The following is a 13,973-nucleotide window of genomic DNA, read 5'->3' on the forward strand; positions in this document are numbered from 1 at the left end:
CCCATTTTATAGATGAGGAAACTGAGGCTTGCTCAGGCAAAGTGGCTTGTTACAGGGCAGAGGACTCAGACACCAGGTTCCGTGGAGCTTCAGATTCTGCAATCCTCCAAAACAGAAGGAGTTGTTTACTCTTCCACTCAGCAATCTGTTGTGTCCGTATGGACCAAGCACCCGCAGCCCCAGCCAGAGGGAGACAGCTGTGATCTGGGCAGTAACAGCCTACTGTGCGCTCGGACTCTGTACTGCCCCCCCCCCCACTACTGCCTTCCACCTCTGGCCTTCTGGAAGAGGAGGTCAGGGCTCTGAGAGGTGCCGTGCCATTTCCGGCATCCACTGCTGCAGGGCAGGGCTGGAACCCTGACGCTTGGATCTCTGGAGGAGCAGCAGAGTCATTTCCTCACTTGGAAATGTTGCACTTATCACCTCACAGTAGTTCCCTGTGTGAGTTTGTTTATTGTCTGTCTTCCTCACTAGAAGGCCAGAGCCAAGTCGGCCTTGTTCCCTGCTGAATCTTGGGGGCCTAGAACAATGCCTGGCCCGGAACTGGCATGTAGTAAATATATGTGGAGTGATTGAAGACTCAGCCTAACTGTTCATCCCGTGGCTTGGGACATGGGGCGGCACATCCTCCATTGCTGCCACCAGGGGGCGGGCGTGCCCCACTCCCAGTCACATGCCAGGTTCCCTTCTCTCCTGAGGCCACCCGGGGACCCAGGGCATTCAGAGGACCTGTGCAGGACCTGGTGCCAGGAAGGGCCCTGGGACCATCCTGCGAATGGGGATCCTGCTAATGGAGGTTGGGAAGGGAATGAGAGAGCGGCCTCTTCCCCCCAGGGCTCTCTGGCCAGGCAGGCTCAGGAGCCAGGCCTGTGGGGTGGCCTGAGAGAGGACCCTGCCAGGGTGGTGAGGAAAGAGGTCATTGAGACCCACAACACCCTGACTCAACTTCAACACCAAGCAGTTAACTCCCCGCCATGGCCTTGCGACCGCCTTCACGCCCACAGCTTAACACGCAAACACCCTGACTCACATTTGCTCACAGGCTGTGTGACACCCTGCCCTGCCAGGGTCACCTACAGTGAAGCCTGAGCACCGCCACCCTTAACAGGAACACCCAGAGTGTTAGGACACCCTGACACTGTTAGCCATTCATGCCCTGCAGGATGGGACACAGTGACACACATTGGCCCCTCCTCTGAGCCACACCCTGACACAGACATCCCTAGATCTGCAAACTCAGAGATACTCCCTCACACTCTCCCTCTCGGGTTCAGAATGTGACACCCTGACGCACATACATGGAGACAGGCCAACACAGAGACATGTGGTGACCTGCTCCACAAGGACTCCCATGGCACGCTTACACCTACCCTTGCAGGACTGCCGCTGACACACCCAAGGCCCCCTCTCAGACATGCCTGCTGCTTCCCACGCTGCACAGGCATGGAAGTGCAGACACACACACACAAACTCAGAGACAAGTGCAGACACACACAGAGATACACATACAACGTAACGACACACATACATTTTTGATGATGCAAAAGAGGTCCAAGTCCTTCTCCTGACTAATCTCACCCCCTGCCGTGGCCTATCCCTGCCACCACTCAGCTACCCCACCCCATGGTGGACCCTGCTGGGGGCTGGGAGTTGCTGAGAAGACCCCCTTGGGGGCGTGGTGACCCCACTGGCCAGGCAGAAGGCAGAGGCCGGCAGCACTGGGTGGGGAGGCCTGAGCTCATCAGATTCCAGTCTGACTGATTCACGAGAAGTGCCTTGGGAAGGGGGGGGGGGGACTGGTCCAGGGGCAGGGGCTTTGGAGGCCTGGGTGGGCTTCAGACCAGAGGGTCTTGGGTCCAGAGCAAGCCTCTGGTCTGGGAGGGGGGCTTCCCGAGGGGGTGGCCCAGGCTGAAGGGGTGTCTGCTGGGTCTGGCTCCTGGGAGGGGCTTAGGACACAGGTCTGAGTCGCAAGATGAGACAATCAGTCCCTCCTGCCCACCCCGCCCATGGCCTGGGCCCCTGACCCTGTGCCTTCCTGGCCCCAGCAGCTGGGTGTCTTTAGCAGGGGTTAGGCCAAGGGTGGGGGGGCAGGGGTGGGGTGAACTTCACGGCCATCTTGGCCCCTTGGGCCCTGGGGCAGGCAGCCCGAGTGGCCCCCAGAGGCCTCGAGGGGCTGGACCAGCCTGGCCCAGTCGGGGCCGACAGGGTTACAGACCCTCGCTGCCCTGCCAGGCAAGACCTCTGCCAGAGAGCTGAGAACGCGCTCCTGTCCCAGCGCCAGGGATGTTTTCCTGCTGAGATGCAGCCCTCTGCTCCTGCTGCCCCCGGAGCCCCTGCCTCCCAGGCCGGGCTGATGCTCAGAGGACCCAGCTGCTCCTGCAGGGTGACAGAAAGAAAGGAGGGGACAGGGCGGGGGTGCAGGAAGTGCCTTTCTTGGAACTCTGCACCAAAATAGCCCACTCCGTTCCTACTCTGGGTCTCAGTGTCCCCATGGGGGAGGTGTGTGTCACCAAGGAGACCCTCACCAGGGAGGGGCCTGAGCTGACCTCAGTCTGGCTTCTGCCCACCATCTTCCCACCCCTCCCACCCCTGACAGCCCTCACCACCCCCGCCTCGGGCTCTGCTCCACTTTGAAGTCCTAACATAAATACCATGTCTGCTTGGGTTCCCCTTCCCGGCCCGGTCACAGCCCCCAGACCTGGCTCCCACCCCAGCCAGCACTGGGGGTGCGAGCTGGGGGAGAGGAGCGAGGGAGGCCTGGGCCACCCAGGGAAGGTGGCGAGCCAGAGACCCGGGGACAGGACCAGGGAGACAGAGCAGGTGAGACACCAGAGATGGAGAGGGGGGAAACAGAAGAGGGCAGAGAACAGAGAGACCCCAGAAACCAACAAGGTGACAATGCTTGGGACAGGAGAGGAGAAAGAGGGACCCCAGAGACAGACAGGGGAGCTAGAGACCCCGACAGAGAGGGAAGAGAGGAACAGGGAGGAAGAGACCCTGCAGTCAGAGGGAGGGACAGTGAGACACAGAGGTCCCTGGGGAATGTGAACGGGCAGGAAGAGAAGGGGAAAGTTCCAGGTGCCAGTGGAGACGGCAGGGGCGGAGACCAGGGTAGCAATGGAAAGGATGTGGTGGAAAGAGAAATGTCCCTGGAGACAGGGTGACCAACCATCTTTCTTTGCCCGGGGCTGAGGGGGCTCCAGGGACACGGCACTTGCAGTGCTGAGACCAGGCAAGTCCTCAGCAAACGGGGAAGAGTGGGTCACCCTGGGTGGCAGGCCTTTGCCAGATGCCACAGGGATCAGAGAGTCCACTCGCATAAGTACCCTTCACACGGATGAGGAAGCTGTGGCCCGAGAAGGGCCATCCGGGACGTCCCTGGAGCACATGGCAGGGCCAAGGCAGGACCAGCTTCAGGGACGCTCCATGGAGCTGCACGGGCAAAGGGCTCCAGAGGGAGGACAAGAACAGTGAAGGCCGGGAGAGCACCTGTCCTGGGATCCCCAGGCTCGGGTACAGTCCCCGCTCTGCCTCCGCCTGTGTGACCTAGGGCAAGCCTCGTCCCTCTCTGGGCCGTGTGAACACTGAGCGGAAGGGCCGGGCCCCTCTAGCTCTGATGGGGGCTCCAGGACTCATGGCCCCCTGGGCAGATGTGGCCAGATGTTCAGGTCAGGCATCTGCCAGGAGAGAGACTGGGGCTCCAGCTGGGCCCAGGTTGGGCAATCCAGGGGCAGCCATATGCTTCTCCCCTCACAGCTGTGGGCACACGTGTGGGCCCTCGAGGACACACACGTCACCCAGCTGTGCACACCCACAGCAGTGCCAGGCTTTCACAAGCGTGCGCGCGCGCTCACACACACACACACACACACACACACACACACACACCACGGTTATGCACAGACACCAAGGTACATGCACAGACACACAGTCTCTCTGTATGACAAAGACACCTGTGCCCCACCTCAGCCCCCTCCAGCTGTCAGAATCCTTTACCCCAGGGGCCAGGCCTGGAAGACAACCCTTCTTCCTGGGTCCCACCTTCTCCAAGCCTCTCTCTCCCACCCTGTCTGGTCCAGCAACACACCCCTCCTGTGGTCTGTCCCATCCAGAAGCACACAGGGTGTGGCACAGCACGTGGGGCAGGGGAGGGGGCCGCAATCAACCCCCTCCTTCCCAGATTCCCCTCCCTCCCCACTCCTGCCCTGGGACCTCTCCCACCCAAGACCAGGCGCCTCCCGCCCACCCGTTGGCCCTTCCTCCTGAAGCCTGAAGGCTGGGGTGGTTTGGGAAGAATTTAGAAATGGAGAGAGGTGGGGGGATGGGGACAAAAGAGAAAGGAGGAAAGGAGGTGATTTGTACACAAAGCAATGTGCTGGCTCAGCAGCCCTCGTGCCAATGCTCTCTAGGACTCCTGCCCGGGGGGGCGCCCCCCAATCACACTCGGTTCCCCCATGCTGGCTGCTCCACTGGGCCCTCTGAGGGCCAGCCCCTCTGCAAGCCGCCTTCACCCCAACACCAACAGGCCCACATACTGCATCCAGAATCACCGTCTGGCTTGTCCCAGTAGCTGGAAGACAACGTTCCTTCTGGGGAAGTGGGCTTCTGTTTCCATGGCCCTCCTGAGGTGAGCTCTCCCCAAAAGGGCCATGATCAGAGCAGGGAACCCCAGCCTCCTGACTCCCAATGTGAGTCAGCCACGCCTGGTGTCCTGAGCTGTCCCCACCCCAGCCAGGGAGACACATTGGCCTCAGGCCCCAACGGAGAAAACAGGCTGTGTGGTAACAGGGAAGCATCACGCATGCTGCCTGCTGATGGTGACCCAAGCTGTCCCGTCCTCCTGGGCTGCACTCCTACAGATCCATAGGGTTACATTCTGAGTGTGCCATCCATCACGGTGGCAGCTAATTATAAATTAGCATTTCTGCCTGATTCCCTGTACCCAACCACACATCTAAACATTTTCTCATCCACACACCCATCTACTTAGCCATCTATCCATCCATCCACTTACTCATTCCTAAATCCATCCATCTATCCATCCATCTCCCCATCCTCCAAGCATTTATTGCATCAGTTAGCATCTTCTCTGTGCTATGGGGGAACCAAGATGAGTCAGGCTGAATGGGACTGGCATGAAGACCACAGCAAGCCCCCCTCTATCCCCTCACCCCCAGATCCATGATGCTGTGCCCACTATATACCTTCTCCTGACGAGGGTAGGAAATTCTTTTTCTTTTTTTTTAATTAATTAATTAATTCATTTGTTTATTTTTGGCTGGGTTAGGTCTTCATTGCTTTGCATGGACTTTCTCTAGTTGCGGTGAGCGGGGGCTACTCTTTGTTGTGGTGCGCGGGCTTCTCATTGCAGTGGCTTCTCTTGTTGCAGAGCACGGGCTCTAGGCGCACAGGCTTCAGTAGTTGTGGCACGTGGGCTCAGCAGTTGTGGCTCGCGGGCTGTAGAGCTCAGGCTCAGTAGTTGTGGCTCACGGGCTTAGCTGCTCCGCGACATGTGGGATTTTCCTGGACCAGGGTTTGAACCTGTGTCCCCTGCATTGGCAGGTGGATTCTTAACCACTGCGCCACCAAGGAAACCCTAGGGTAGGAAATTCTTAGGCAGCCTCCACCCCACCTCTCCCAACATGGATGGCCCTGGGGGTGGGGGGTAAGTGAGTGCTAGATGCCCACCCAAACTGGGCACCCAGGTGCATCTCCAAGTCTCATTCTCTACCTACCAAACCCTTAGTCTTGTTGGGGTCAGGGTGTCCCACTCCTCCCCACTACCGCCCGCCTCCTGGCTCAGGCTTCCCTCCACTTGCCCAGCCAGGCCATCTGGAATTTGGCCTTTGACCCTCCTCCTCCTGCCTGCCCCCCAATGCCTCACCCCCACTGAGGCTGTAGTCCTGACCTCTGATCTGACCCGCCCACTCGCCAGACGGCCTGCAGCCTCCCCTCAGACGCCCCAGCACTGGCCATTGCCCGAATCATGACTGGGACCGCCACACCCTTGGACCAGGCTCCGGCCAGCCCCCACCCGCCCCTGAAGAGCCTCTAGCGGCTGCCTTCCCCAGCCTGCCCCGCCTTGCTACCCAGATCTACAGCCAGCTCCCTCCCCTCTCCCAGACTATTGCAGCAACCTCCTGACTGGTCCCTGGCCTCCAGTCCCCCCTCCACCCACCGCATACCAGCCACAGGGATCTCTCATCACGCCTCTTCCCCGTGACCCCCATGATGGAGGTCAGCCTTCCAGGGGCAGCTCCATCGCTTTCCAGGCCAGGCCTCTACCCCGTTTCTGATACTTTCTCTCCAGTCTTCACCGTCCCTCTAACCCTAAACCTCCCTCCGGGCCCGGCAGAGTCCTTTGTATTCTCCAAACACATCTTGAGCTCTCCCAGCTCAGTAACTTTGTCTAGGCTGTGCCTTCTTCCCATCATGCCTTCCTTCCATCCTCATTTCTTGACATCATACCCAACTCTCAGACTGCTCCAACAACTCCTCAGGGCACTGCAGCAAAAAGAACTGGAAGAAGGGTCTGAGGCCTTGGTTCTGGTCCCAGCCCTGCCACACGCTCTCTCTGAGACTCCCTGGGCCTCAGTGTACCCACCCACAAAAAAGCTTGCTGATTTCCAGGGATCTCCCTGGCCTGGGATGGTATGACTTCTGGGGAAGGCTGGGTGAATGTGGGGAGCAGGTGGGCTTTGGCTCCAGGCAGAATCGCATCATCCCCCCTGCGTTGCCCTGAGCCAGATTCTTCACTTAGCTGAGTCTCATTCACTCATTCATGCGTGCATTCATTCATTCTTTCGTTCAGCAAACCCCATTGAGCAGCATCTGTGGGCCAGGAGCTTTCCAGGCTCAGGGGATACAGTAGGAAATAAGACAATGACCCTGCCCAAATGGAGCTCGCAGTCTCCTAGGGCTGGAGTTCTCCACTAGGGGCAATGCTGCCCCCAGGGGACATGACATTTGGCAATGTCTGGAGTCTTTTTTTTTTTTTTTGGCCGCACCGTGAGTCCTGCGGGATCTTAGTTCCCCAGGATCGAAACTGCGCCCCCTGCAGTGGAAGTGTGGAGTCTTAACCACTGGAACACCAGGGAAGTCCCAAGGAGTCATTTTTTATTGTCCCAACTGGAGGGATGCTACTGGCATCTAGACAGAAGCCAGGGATGCTGCTAAACATCTTACAATGCACAACACAGTCTCTAGACTATATCATTACCCAGCCCTGAATCTCAATAATATCGAAGGCGAGAAACCCTGGCTATTGGGGAATTCAGGCCAGCAAGCAAATATATACCACGTCAGATAGGGGTAAGTGCAAAGGAGAAAAATGGAAAAAGACCAGGGGGCCAGGGAGCCCCAGGGTATGGCGGAGGAGGGTGGTGGTCTGGGATGTTGACGCCTGAGCTGAGACCTGAAGAAAGTGAAGAAGCAGAGACTTTGCATCTTTCAGGAAGAGTGTTCTAAGCAGAGGAACAGCCAATACAAAGGCCCTGAGGTAGACATGTGCCTGGTGAGTTTAAGGAACATCCGCAGGCCAGAGTGGCTGGAGCAGAGGGAATGAGGGGAAGGGAGAGGGATGAGAGAGGGAGTTTGTGGGGAGATCACAAGAGCCTGGAGGCCGAGCGTGGTAAAGACTGGCCTTTCTTCTTAGTTGAGACGGGGGCCTCGGGGGTTCTGAGCAGGAGGGTGACTGGATCTGACTTGGGGTTTGAAAAGATCCCTCTGGCAGGATGGAGAAGGCAAGAGAGAGACCAGAGGAGAGGGTGTTGCACAAATCTAAATGGACAAGTGTAGTGGCTTGGGCCAGACATGGGTGGCAAAGGTGGTGAGACGCAGTCAGATTCTGGATCTGTTCTGAAGGTGAAGACAACAGGATTTTCTGAGAGATTGGATGTGGGGTGTGGGAGAAAGAGGAGTCAAGGATGACCTCAAGGCTTTGGGTCTGAGCCAGGGGAAGGATGAACTGCCCCGCATTGACTTTCCTCTCATGAGAAGGGGGATAATTCTCTGTGCTTCACAGATGTAAACCTTGAAAGAATGACCTTCCTGGCATATAGCAAGCCCTTCTAAAGTCCTGGTTCTCAAGGGGATTGGCCGCGTCTGCAAGGCCAGCCCTGCCACTGTAAGAAGGTTAGCAAAGCTGCCCTGGTTCCATCCCCCGCTCCCCCCCCCCCATATTTGCTCAGAAGACTAAGGAACATTTGTCTTATGCTTTGCAGCTGACAAAGAACGTTTGCACACACTGAGTGCCGTGATACAATGGCCCTGCTGAGCTGAAGGGCCCTGACACGTTAGCCCCGATTTGTAGGTAAGAAAAATGGAGACCCAGAGAAGGTCAGCGACTTCCTGCAGTCACACAGCCGATTGTGGCAGAGTGGGAAGCCGGATCAGGACAGCACGCTGAGGGGCAGAACCTCTTCTCAGCATCCCTGCCCCGGCTCAAATTTCTGCTAAGAGTGCAGTGGGTGTGCACGGGTTAATCTGACAGCCAGTTCCCCAGGGACCATCCTGAATAATGGGCTCAGTACACATGCCTCCAGAGGCTTCCAGGAGGGGCGGGAAGAGGACCCCAGCCAGGCCTGCACAGCAGGCCCTGTCTGGGGGCAAGGAGGGCTCCACGCATGTGACGCCTGTGTCACACACACGTGTGTACCATTGTGCGCCCCACGTCCATACGTGGCCTCTCACCAGTCCCCTCCCAGCCAGCCCTGTTCACCCTGCCCACCCCCTCCCCCATGCACCCTGCCCTCCTCTGCAGTAGGGAGCCCAGAGAAGCATTTCCTGTTTGGGGGCCGCCTCCTCCCCCTCTAAGTCCAGGTTCCCAGGGCCCCAGGCTGAGCAGAGGTGAAGGGAGGGCAGCCCCCTGCCCCTCCTCCTTCCCCGGCCACCCCCAACACCCGGTCCAGCTGGAGCCAGGAGGCTTGAGGGCAGAGGTAGGAGCTCAGTATATAAATGAGGGCTGCGGATGCCCACGCCTGTGTGATCGAGGTGCTTCCCGCGTCCAGGGCCTGCATGCGAAGGTGGGTGACTTCCTGTGTTAGGGCCTGCAGAACGCCACACCACTTTCGCATGTACACCTAAAGGGTTTAGCATGTCAGAGTATGTGCAACTCTGGGACGAAGGGACAGAGTATCGAGAGAGTGCTCTTGTGTGTGGAGAGGAGCATACACACGTGTGTGATGTGAGAGCGTGAGTCAGAGCATGCTTCCACACACATGACAAGCAGTTGTTCACGGGTGTGATGAGGTCAGTGTGTCCCGATTGGGGTCTCTGTGAGTCTCTGGGAAGCGACCTCAACCCTCCGCCAAGAGCCCCAGAAGGCGCTGGAGTTTTCTGAGGGTCGTCCAGCCTCCTCTCCTCGACTCCCAGCCCGTTAGCAGCGCCTCCTCCCCTCCCCTGCCCCCACTCCCAGCACCCCCCACCCCTGCCCCCCGCCCGACTGCTTCCTGCTCTGGCGGCCCCCGGGGAGCGAGAGAAGGGAGCTGGCAGCGGCCCCAGCCCACTCCTTACAAGGCCTGAGCCCGGCCCGGGCCCGCCCCCGGCCCGCCCCCCGGAGGCCCCAGTCCCTCCCTCTGTCAAGAGCGGCTGCCGGCCGGGCCCGGGCCAGTCAGGGGGCGTCGCGATGCTGCTGCGCCTGCTGCTGGCCTGGGCGGCCGCGGTGCCTACGCTGGGCCAGGCCCCCTGGGCCGCCGAGCCCCGCGCTGCCTGCGGCCCCGGCAGCTGTTACGCGCTCTTCCCGCGGCGCCGCACCTTCCTGGAGGCCTGGCGGGCCTGCCGTGAGCTGGGGGGCGACCTGGCCACGCCGCGGACCCCCGAGGAGGCCCGGCGCGTGGACAGCCTGGTGGGCCCCGGCCCGGCCAGCCGGCTGCTGTGGATCGGGCTGCAGCGGCAGGCCCGGCACTGCCAGCCTCAGCGCCCACTGCGGGGCTTCACGTGGACCACAGGGGACCAGGACACGGCCTTCACCAACTGGGCCCAGCCCGCCACGGGTGGGCCCTGTCCGGCCCAGCGCTGCGCGGCCCTTGAGGCGAGTGGCGAGCATCGCTGGCTCGAGGGCTCGTGCACGCTGGCCGTCGATGGCTACCTGTGCCAGTTTGGCTTCGAGGGCTCCTGCCCAGCGCTGCCCGATGAGGCAGGCCAGGCCGGCCCCGCCGTCTACACCACGCCCTTCCACCTGGTCTCCGCAGAGTTTCAGTGGCTGCCCTTCGGCTCTGTGGCTGCCGTGCCGTGCCAGGCTGGCAGAGAAGCCTCTCTGCTCTGCGTGAAGCAGCCTGACGGTGGCGTGGGCTGGTCGCGGACTGGGCCCTTGTGCCCCGGTACCGGCTGCGGCCCGGACAACGGGGGCTGTGAACACGAGTGCGTGGAGGAGGCGGACGGTCGGGTGTCCTGTCGCTGCACCGAGGGCTTCCGGCTGGCAGTGGACGGGCGCAGCTGCGAGGACCCCTGTGCCCATGCCCTGTGTGAGCAGCAGTGTGAGCCTGGAGGGCCACAGGGCTACAGCTGCCACTGTCGCCTGGGTTTCCGGCCGGCCGAGGATGAGCCGCACCGCTGCGTGGACACCGATGAATGCCGGATCGCCGGCGTGTGCCAGCAGATGTGCGTCAACTACGTTGGTGGTTTTGAGTGCTACTGCAGCGAGGGCCACGAGCTGGAGGCTGACGGCATCAGCTGCAGCCCCGCTGGGGCCGTGGGCGCCCGGGCTTCCCACGACCTTGGGGACGAGTTGCTGGTGGATGGGGAGGATGAAGAGGATGAAGATGAAGCCTGGGAGGTTTTCGACGGTGGCTGGACAGAGATGCCTGGGATCCCGTGGATGGAGGCCACGCAGTCACCTGACTTTGGCCTGGCCTATAGACCTAGCTTCCCAGAGGACAGAGAGTCACGGATGCCCTACCTGGACCCCACCTGGCCACCCCCGCTTAGTGCCCCTAGGGTCCCCTACCACTCCTCAGTGCTCTCTGTCACCCGGCCTGTGGTGGTCTCTACCACACGCCCCCCACTGCCTTCTGCCCACCAACCCCCTATTGTCTCTGCCACGCGTCCACCTCTGACCCCTGCCCCTCAGCCCCCCGTGATCCCTGCAGTACAGCCAGCTTTGCCTTCTGACCACCAGTTCCCCAAGATCTCAGCCAACTCTCCAGATCTGCCTTCTGCCCACCGACCCCCCGTTATCTCTGCCACACACCCAGGACCGACCCCTGCCCACCGGCCCCCAATTATCTCAGCCAAATATCCTGAACTGTTCCCTGCTCACCAGTCCCCCATGTTTCCAGATACCCAGAACACCACTCATTTGCCTCGAATCCCAGCTAACCACGTCCCTCTGGTCACCACCTCCAGCGCCCTTCAAACCCCTGTGTCCCCAGATATCCCAGTCCTCAAAGCCCAGGCCACCCACCATCCCATTACTTCCACTGTCCAGTCTTCTCTGATCACTACCTCCAGGCCCCCTGTGTCGCCTGCCCATCAAGTCCCCGTGCCTGCTGCCACCCAACCCCCAGCCTTCCACACTCCCCTGCCCCCAGAGAGCCCCACTAACCAGACCTTACTCGCTAGCCCGACACACCCCCATTCCAAAGCCCGACAAGTCCCAAGGGAAGGTACCCCTGACCCCAACCTGGCCCCGTGGCTGCCCTCGGCAGTCCCCACAGCCCTGGGGGAGGCCAGTCCAGCAGGCCGCAGCCGCAAGGATGATCGGTGGCTGCTGGTGGCACTCCTAGTGCCAACATGCGTCTTCTTAGTGGTCCTACTTGCACTGGGCATCGTGTACTGTACCCGCTGTGGCCCCCACGCGCCCAATAAGCGCGTGACCGACTGCTATCGCTGGGTCACCCACGCCGGGAGCAAGGGCTCAACGGAACCCGCGCCCCACCGGGGCAGCCTCACAGGGGTGCAGACCTGCAGAACCAGCGTGTGATGGGGCGCAGCCCCCGATCTGTGGGGTGGGGGAAGGGCCATGTGTTGGACATATGGGCCAGGCTGCACCAGGGACCCACGGGGGCTGCCTAGCTGGACAGAAGGCTTCCTGGTCCCCCGGGCCCAGCCAGGCTCCTCTCTCAGTCAACCGCTAGACCTGACTCTTGGGAGCTCTGTTTCCTGGCCCAGCACTCACGACGGGGGAGATGCCGAGGCCCCCCAGGACCTCAGGGGGTGGGTTCTGGGGTCTTCTCCAATAAACGGGGTGCCAACCTCACCCAAAGCTCCTGACCCCCATTGGTGCCTGAGGGGAGGGTCTGGGAGGACTCAGAAAAAAGAAAGAGGGGATCTTCCTTCAGCTTGTTTGGGTTCCCCAGGAAATAAGGTAAGACTCCTCAAGGCAGGGTATGCTTTAGAGATTCTCAGGGAAACAGGAGCCCAGAGAGGGCAGAAATTTGCCCAAGGTCACACAGAGAGCCTAGGAGTGGGAGGTTCGGCATGAAGAGAATTTCATATTGGTTCCTCTTTTTACCATAACTCTAAGAAGGTGGGACTGAATCTGGAATGAGGGCTTCTGCTGAACTGGAGCCAAACTGGGGTTTAGGGGGTCAAAGGCAAGTTCTAGGCCTGGTGATTCTGGGGAGTGAAGGCGGTCTAGAGAGTCAGCTCTGGTACTTCCCTTCCCCTCCTCAAAGGCCGCCCAGAAGTTGGTGTCTGCGGCTCAGGCGGCTTGAGTCAAGGGTGCTGTCACCCCCCCTGGGTTGTAGGTGATGGGAGGCACTCCTCTCTGCTCTGGGGAGGCGGTGGGAGTAAGAGCCTAGAAGCTGGGCTGCGGAGAGCCAGGAGCCCAGGAGCGAGATCCCACACGCAGCTCCCTGGGCAGCCTCCTGAGCAAGGCTTTCCCATCTTGGGCCACACTGTGCCCTTCTCTGTGTGGATGGTGCTGGGAGAGGGAGAACTGCAGACGGAGCAAGGCTCAGGCTGCTCCAGGCTGAGATGTGCCATGAACAGGAGGAGGGGATGGTGAAAAAAATCACAGCCTGTGGGGACCCAGCAACCTCCCTCATCCTGGGCTCATTGCCTTGGGGGGACCAAGGAGGGGGAGGCGTGGCAAGGGGAGGGGGAGGGGGAGGCGTGGGTTCCCACCACCTCTGTGATTTTTCAGTTGCAGCTTCTAAGGGACCTCTAATTAGGACGGAGCAGAACCACCACGACCGCCCGGGCAGGCGAGGAGGGGTGACCCAGAGCCCCCTTTCCTATGCAGTGCCCTTTGCCACCCTCTGACCCCAGGGGCTGGGCCTGGGCTAGAAGGCTGAGCTGGGCCCCAAGGGACCAGGAGAGGAGGGGCGGGAGTTGGGGACGAATAGAGGCGCGGGGTGGGGGGCGGCATGGAGGGGGCGGAGGGAACGCTACGCACCGCCCCCCCTCCGCTCTCACGTTCCCCTAACTCAAACCAGACGCCCCCGACAGACCCAGCCCAAGCTTTTAACGTTGGAGGCGCCGCCGGAGAGGTTCACTGGATGGGAGTGGGGGTCGCGAGGTGGTCCAAAGGCCTAGGTCTGAGAAGAAGGTGGGGGGCGCAGACTGGGGGTTGACAAAGTCTGCCAGGACGGGAAGAACTAGAGCTCCCTCCTGTGACCCTGGGCAGGATATCCACAGCGCCCCGAGGGCAGGAAGGAGTTAAAAGCACTGCTGTCAGAGGGCGGGGATGGGAGTGGGGAAGGGGGCCCAGAGCCGGCTCTTTGTCATCCTGTAATGAGCACCAGATGCGGAGCTGCGTGCGGCCCTAAACAGACAGCCTCCCAGGGCAGAGCCCCCACTAGCGCCGAAATGGGGCTCCGCCCAGACCCAGAGCTGCGTTTGAGGCTCCGCCCACTGATTCAGGCCCCGCCTCCTCCAGGCGCGACCCGGGCCTGCACTATCAGCTTGGCTTCTCGGAGCTACGAGCCACGCCCACCCACTGCTGTCTGGCGTCCCCTCGGGAACTCTCCAGAGGCAACGCCCACCAAGACCACAAGCCTCGCCTCCTGCCAGCTCAGAGGTTCTCGCCGAGC

At 60.7% G+C, this 13,973-nt stretch overlaps 2 protein-coding genes across 2 annotated transcripts in view; both read left to right on the forward strand.

The window, feature by feature from the left end:
- Positions 1-7,527, forward strand: part of RIN1 (Ras and Rab interactor 1) — a 15,565-nt gene extending 8,038 nt beyond the window's left edge. The window contains exon 11 of the transcript XR_016393753.1: positions 13-7,527. The gene's annotated coding sequence lies outside the window, so the exon portion shown is untranslated. The remainder of the gene's footprint in view (positions 1-12) is intronic.
- Positions 7,528-9,441: 1,914 nt separating this feature from the next.
- On the forward strand, positions 9,442-12,425 carry CD248 (CD248 molecule). Its single transcript, XM_022592264.2, has one exon. It carries the CDS (start codon positions 9,626-9,628, stop codon positions 11,918-11,920), a length of 2,295 nt encoding a protein of 764 aa, XP_022447972.2. The 5' UTR covers positions 9,442-9,625; the 3' UTR covers positions 11,921-12,425.
- The last annotated feature ends 1,548 nt before the right edge of the window (positions 12,426-13,973 follow it).

This window comes from Delphinapterus leucas, chromosome 7 (assembly GCF_059928025.1).
Source record: "Delphinapterus leucas isolate spDelLeu-1000000601 "Yukka" chromosome 7, BTC_Dleu_Yukka2, whole genome shotgun sequence".
Classification (NCBI taxonomy): Eukaryota; Metazoa; Chordata; class Mammalia; order Artiodactyla; family Monodontidae; genus Delphinapterus; species Delphinapterus leucas.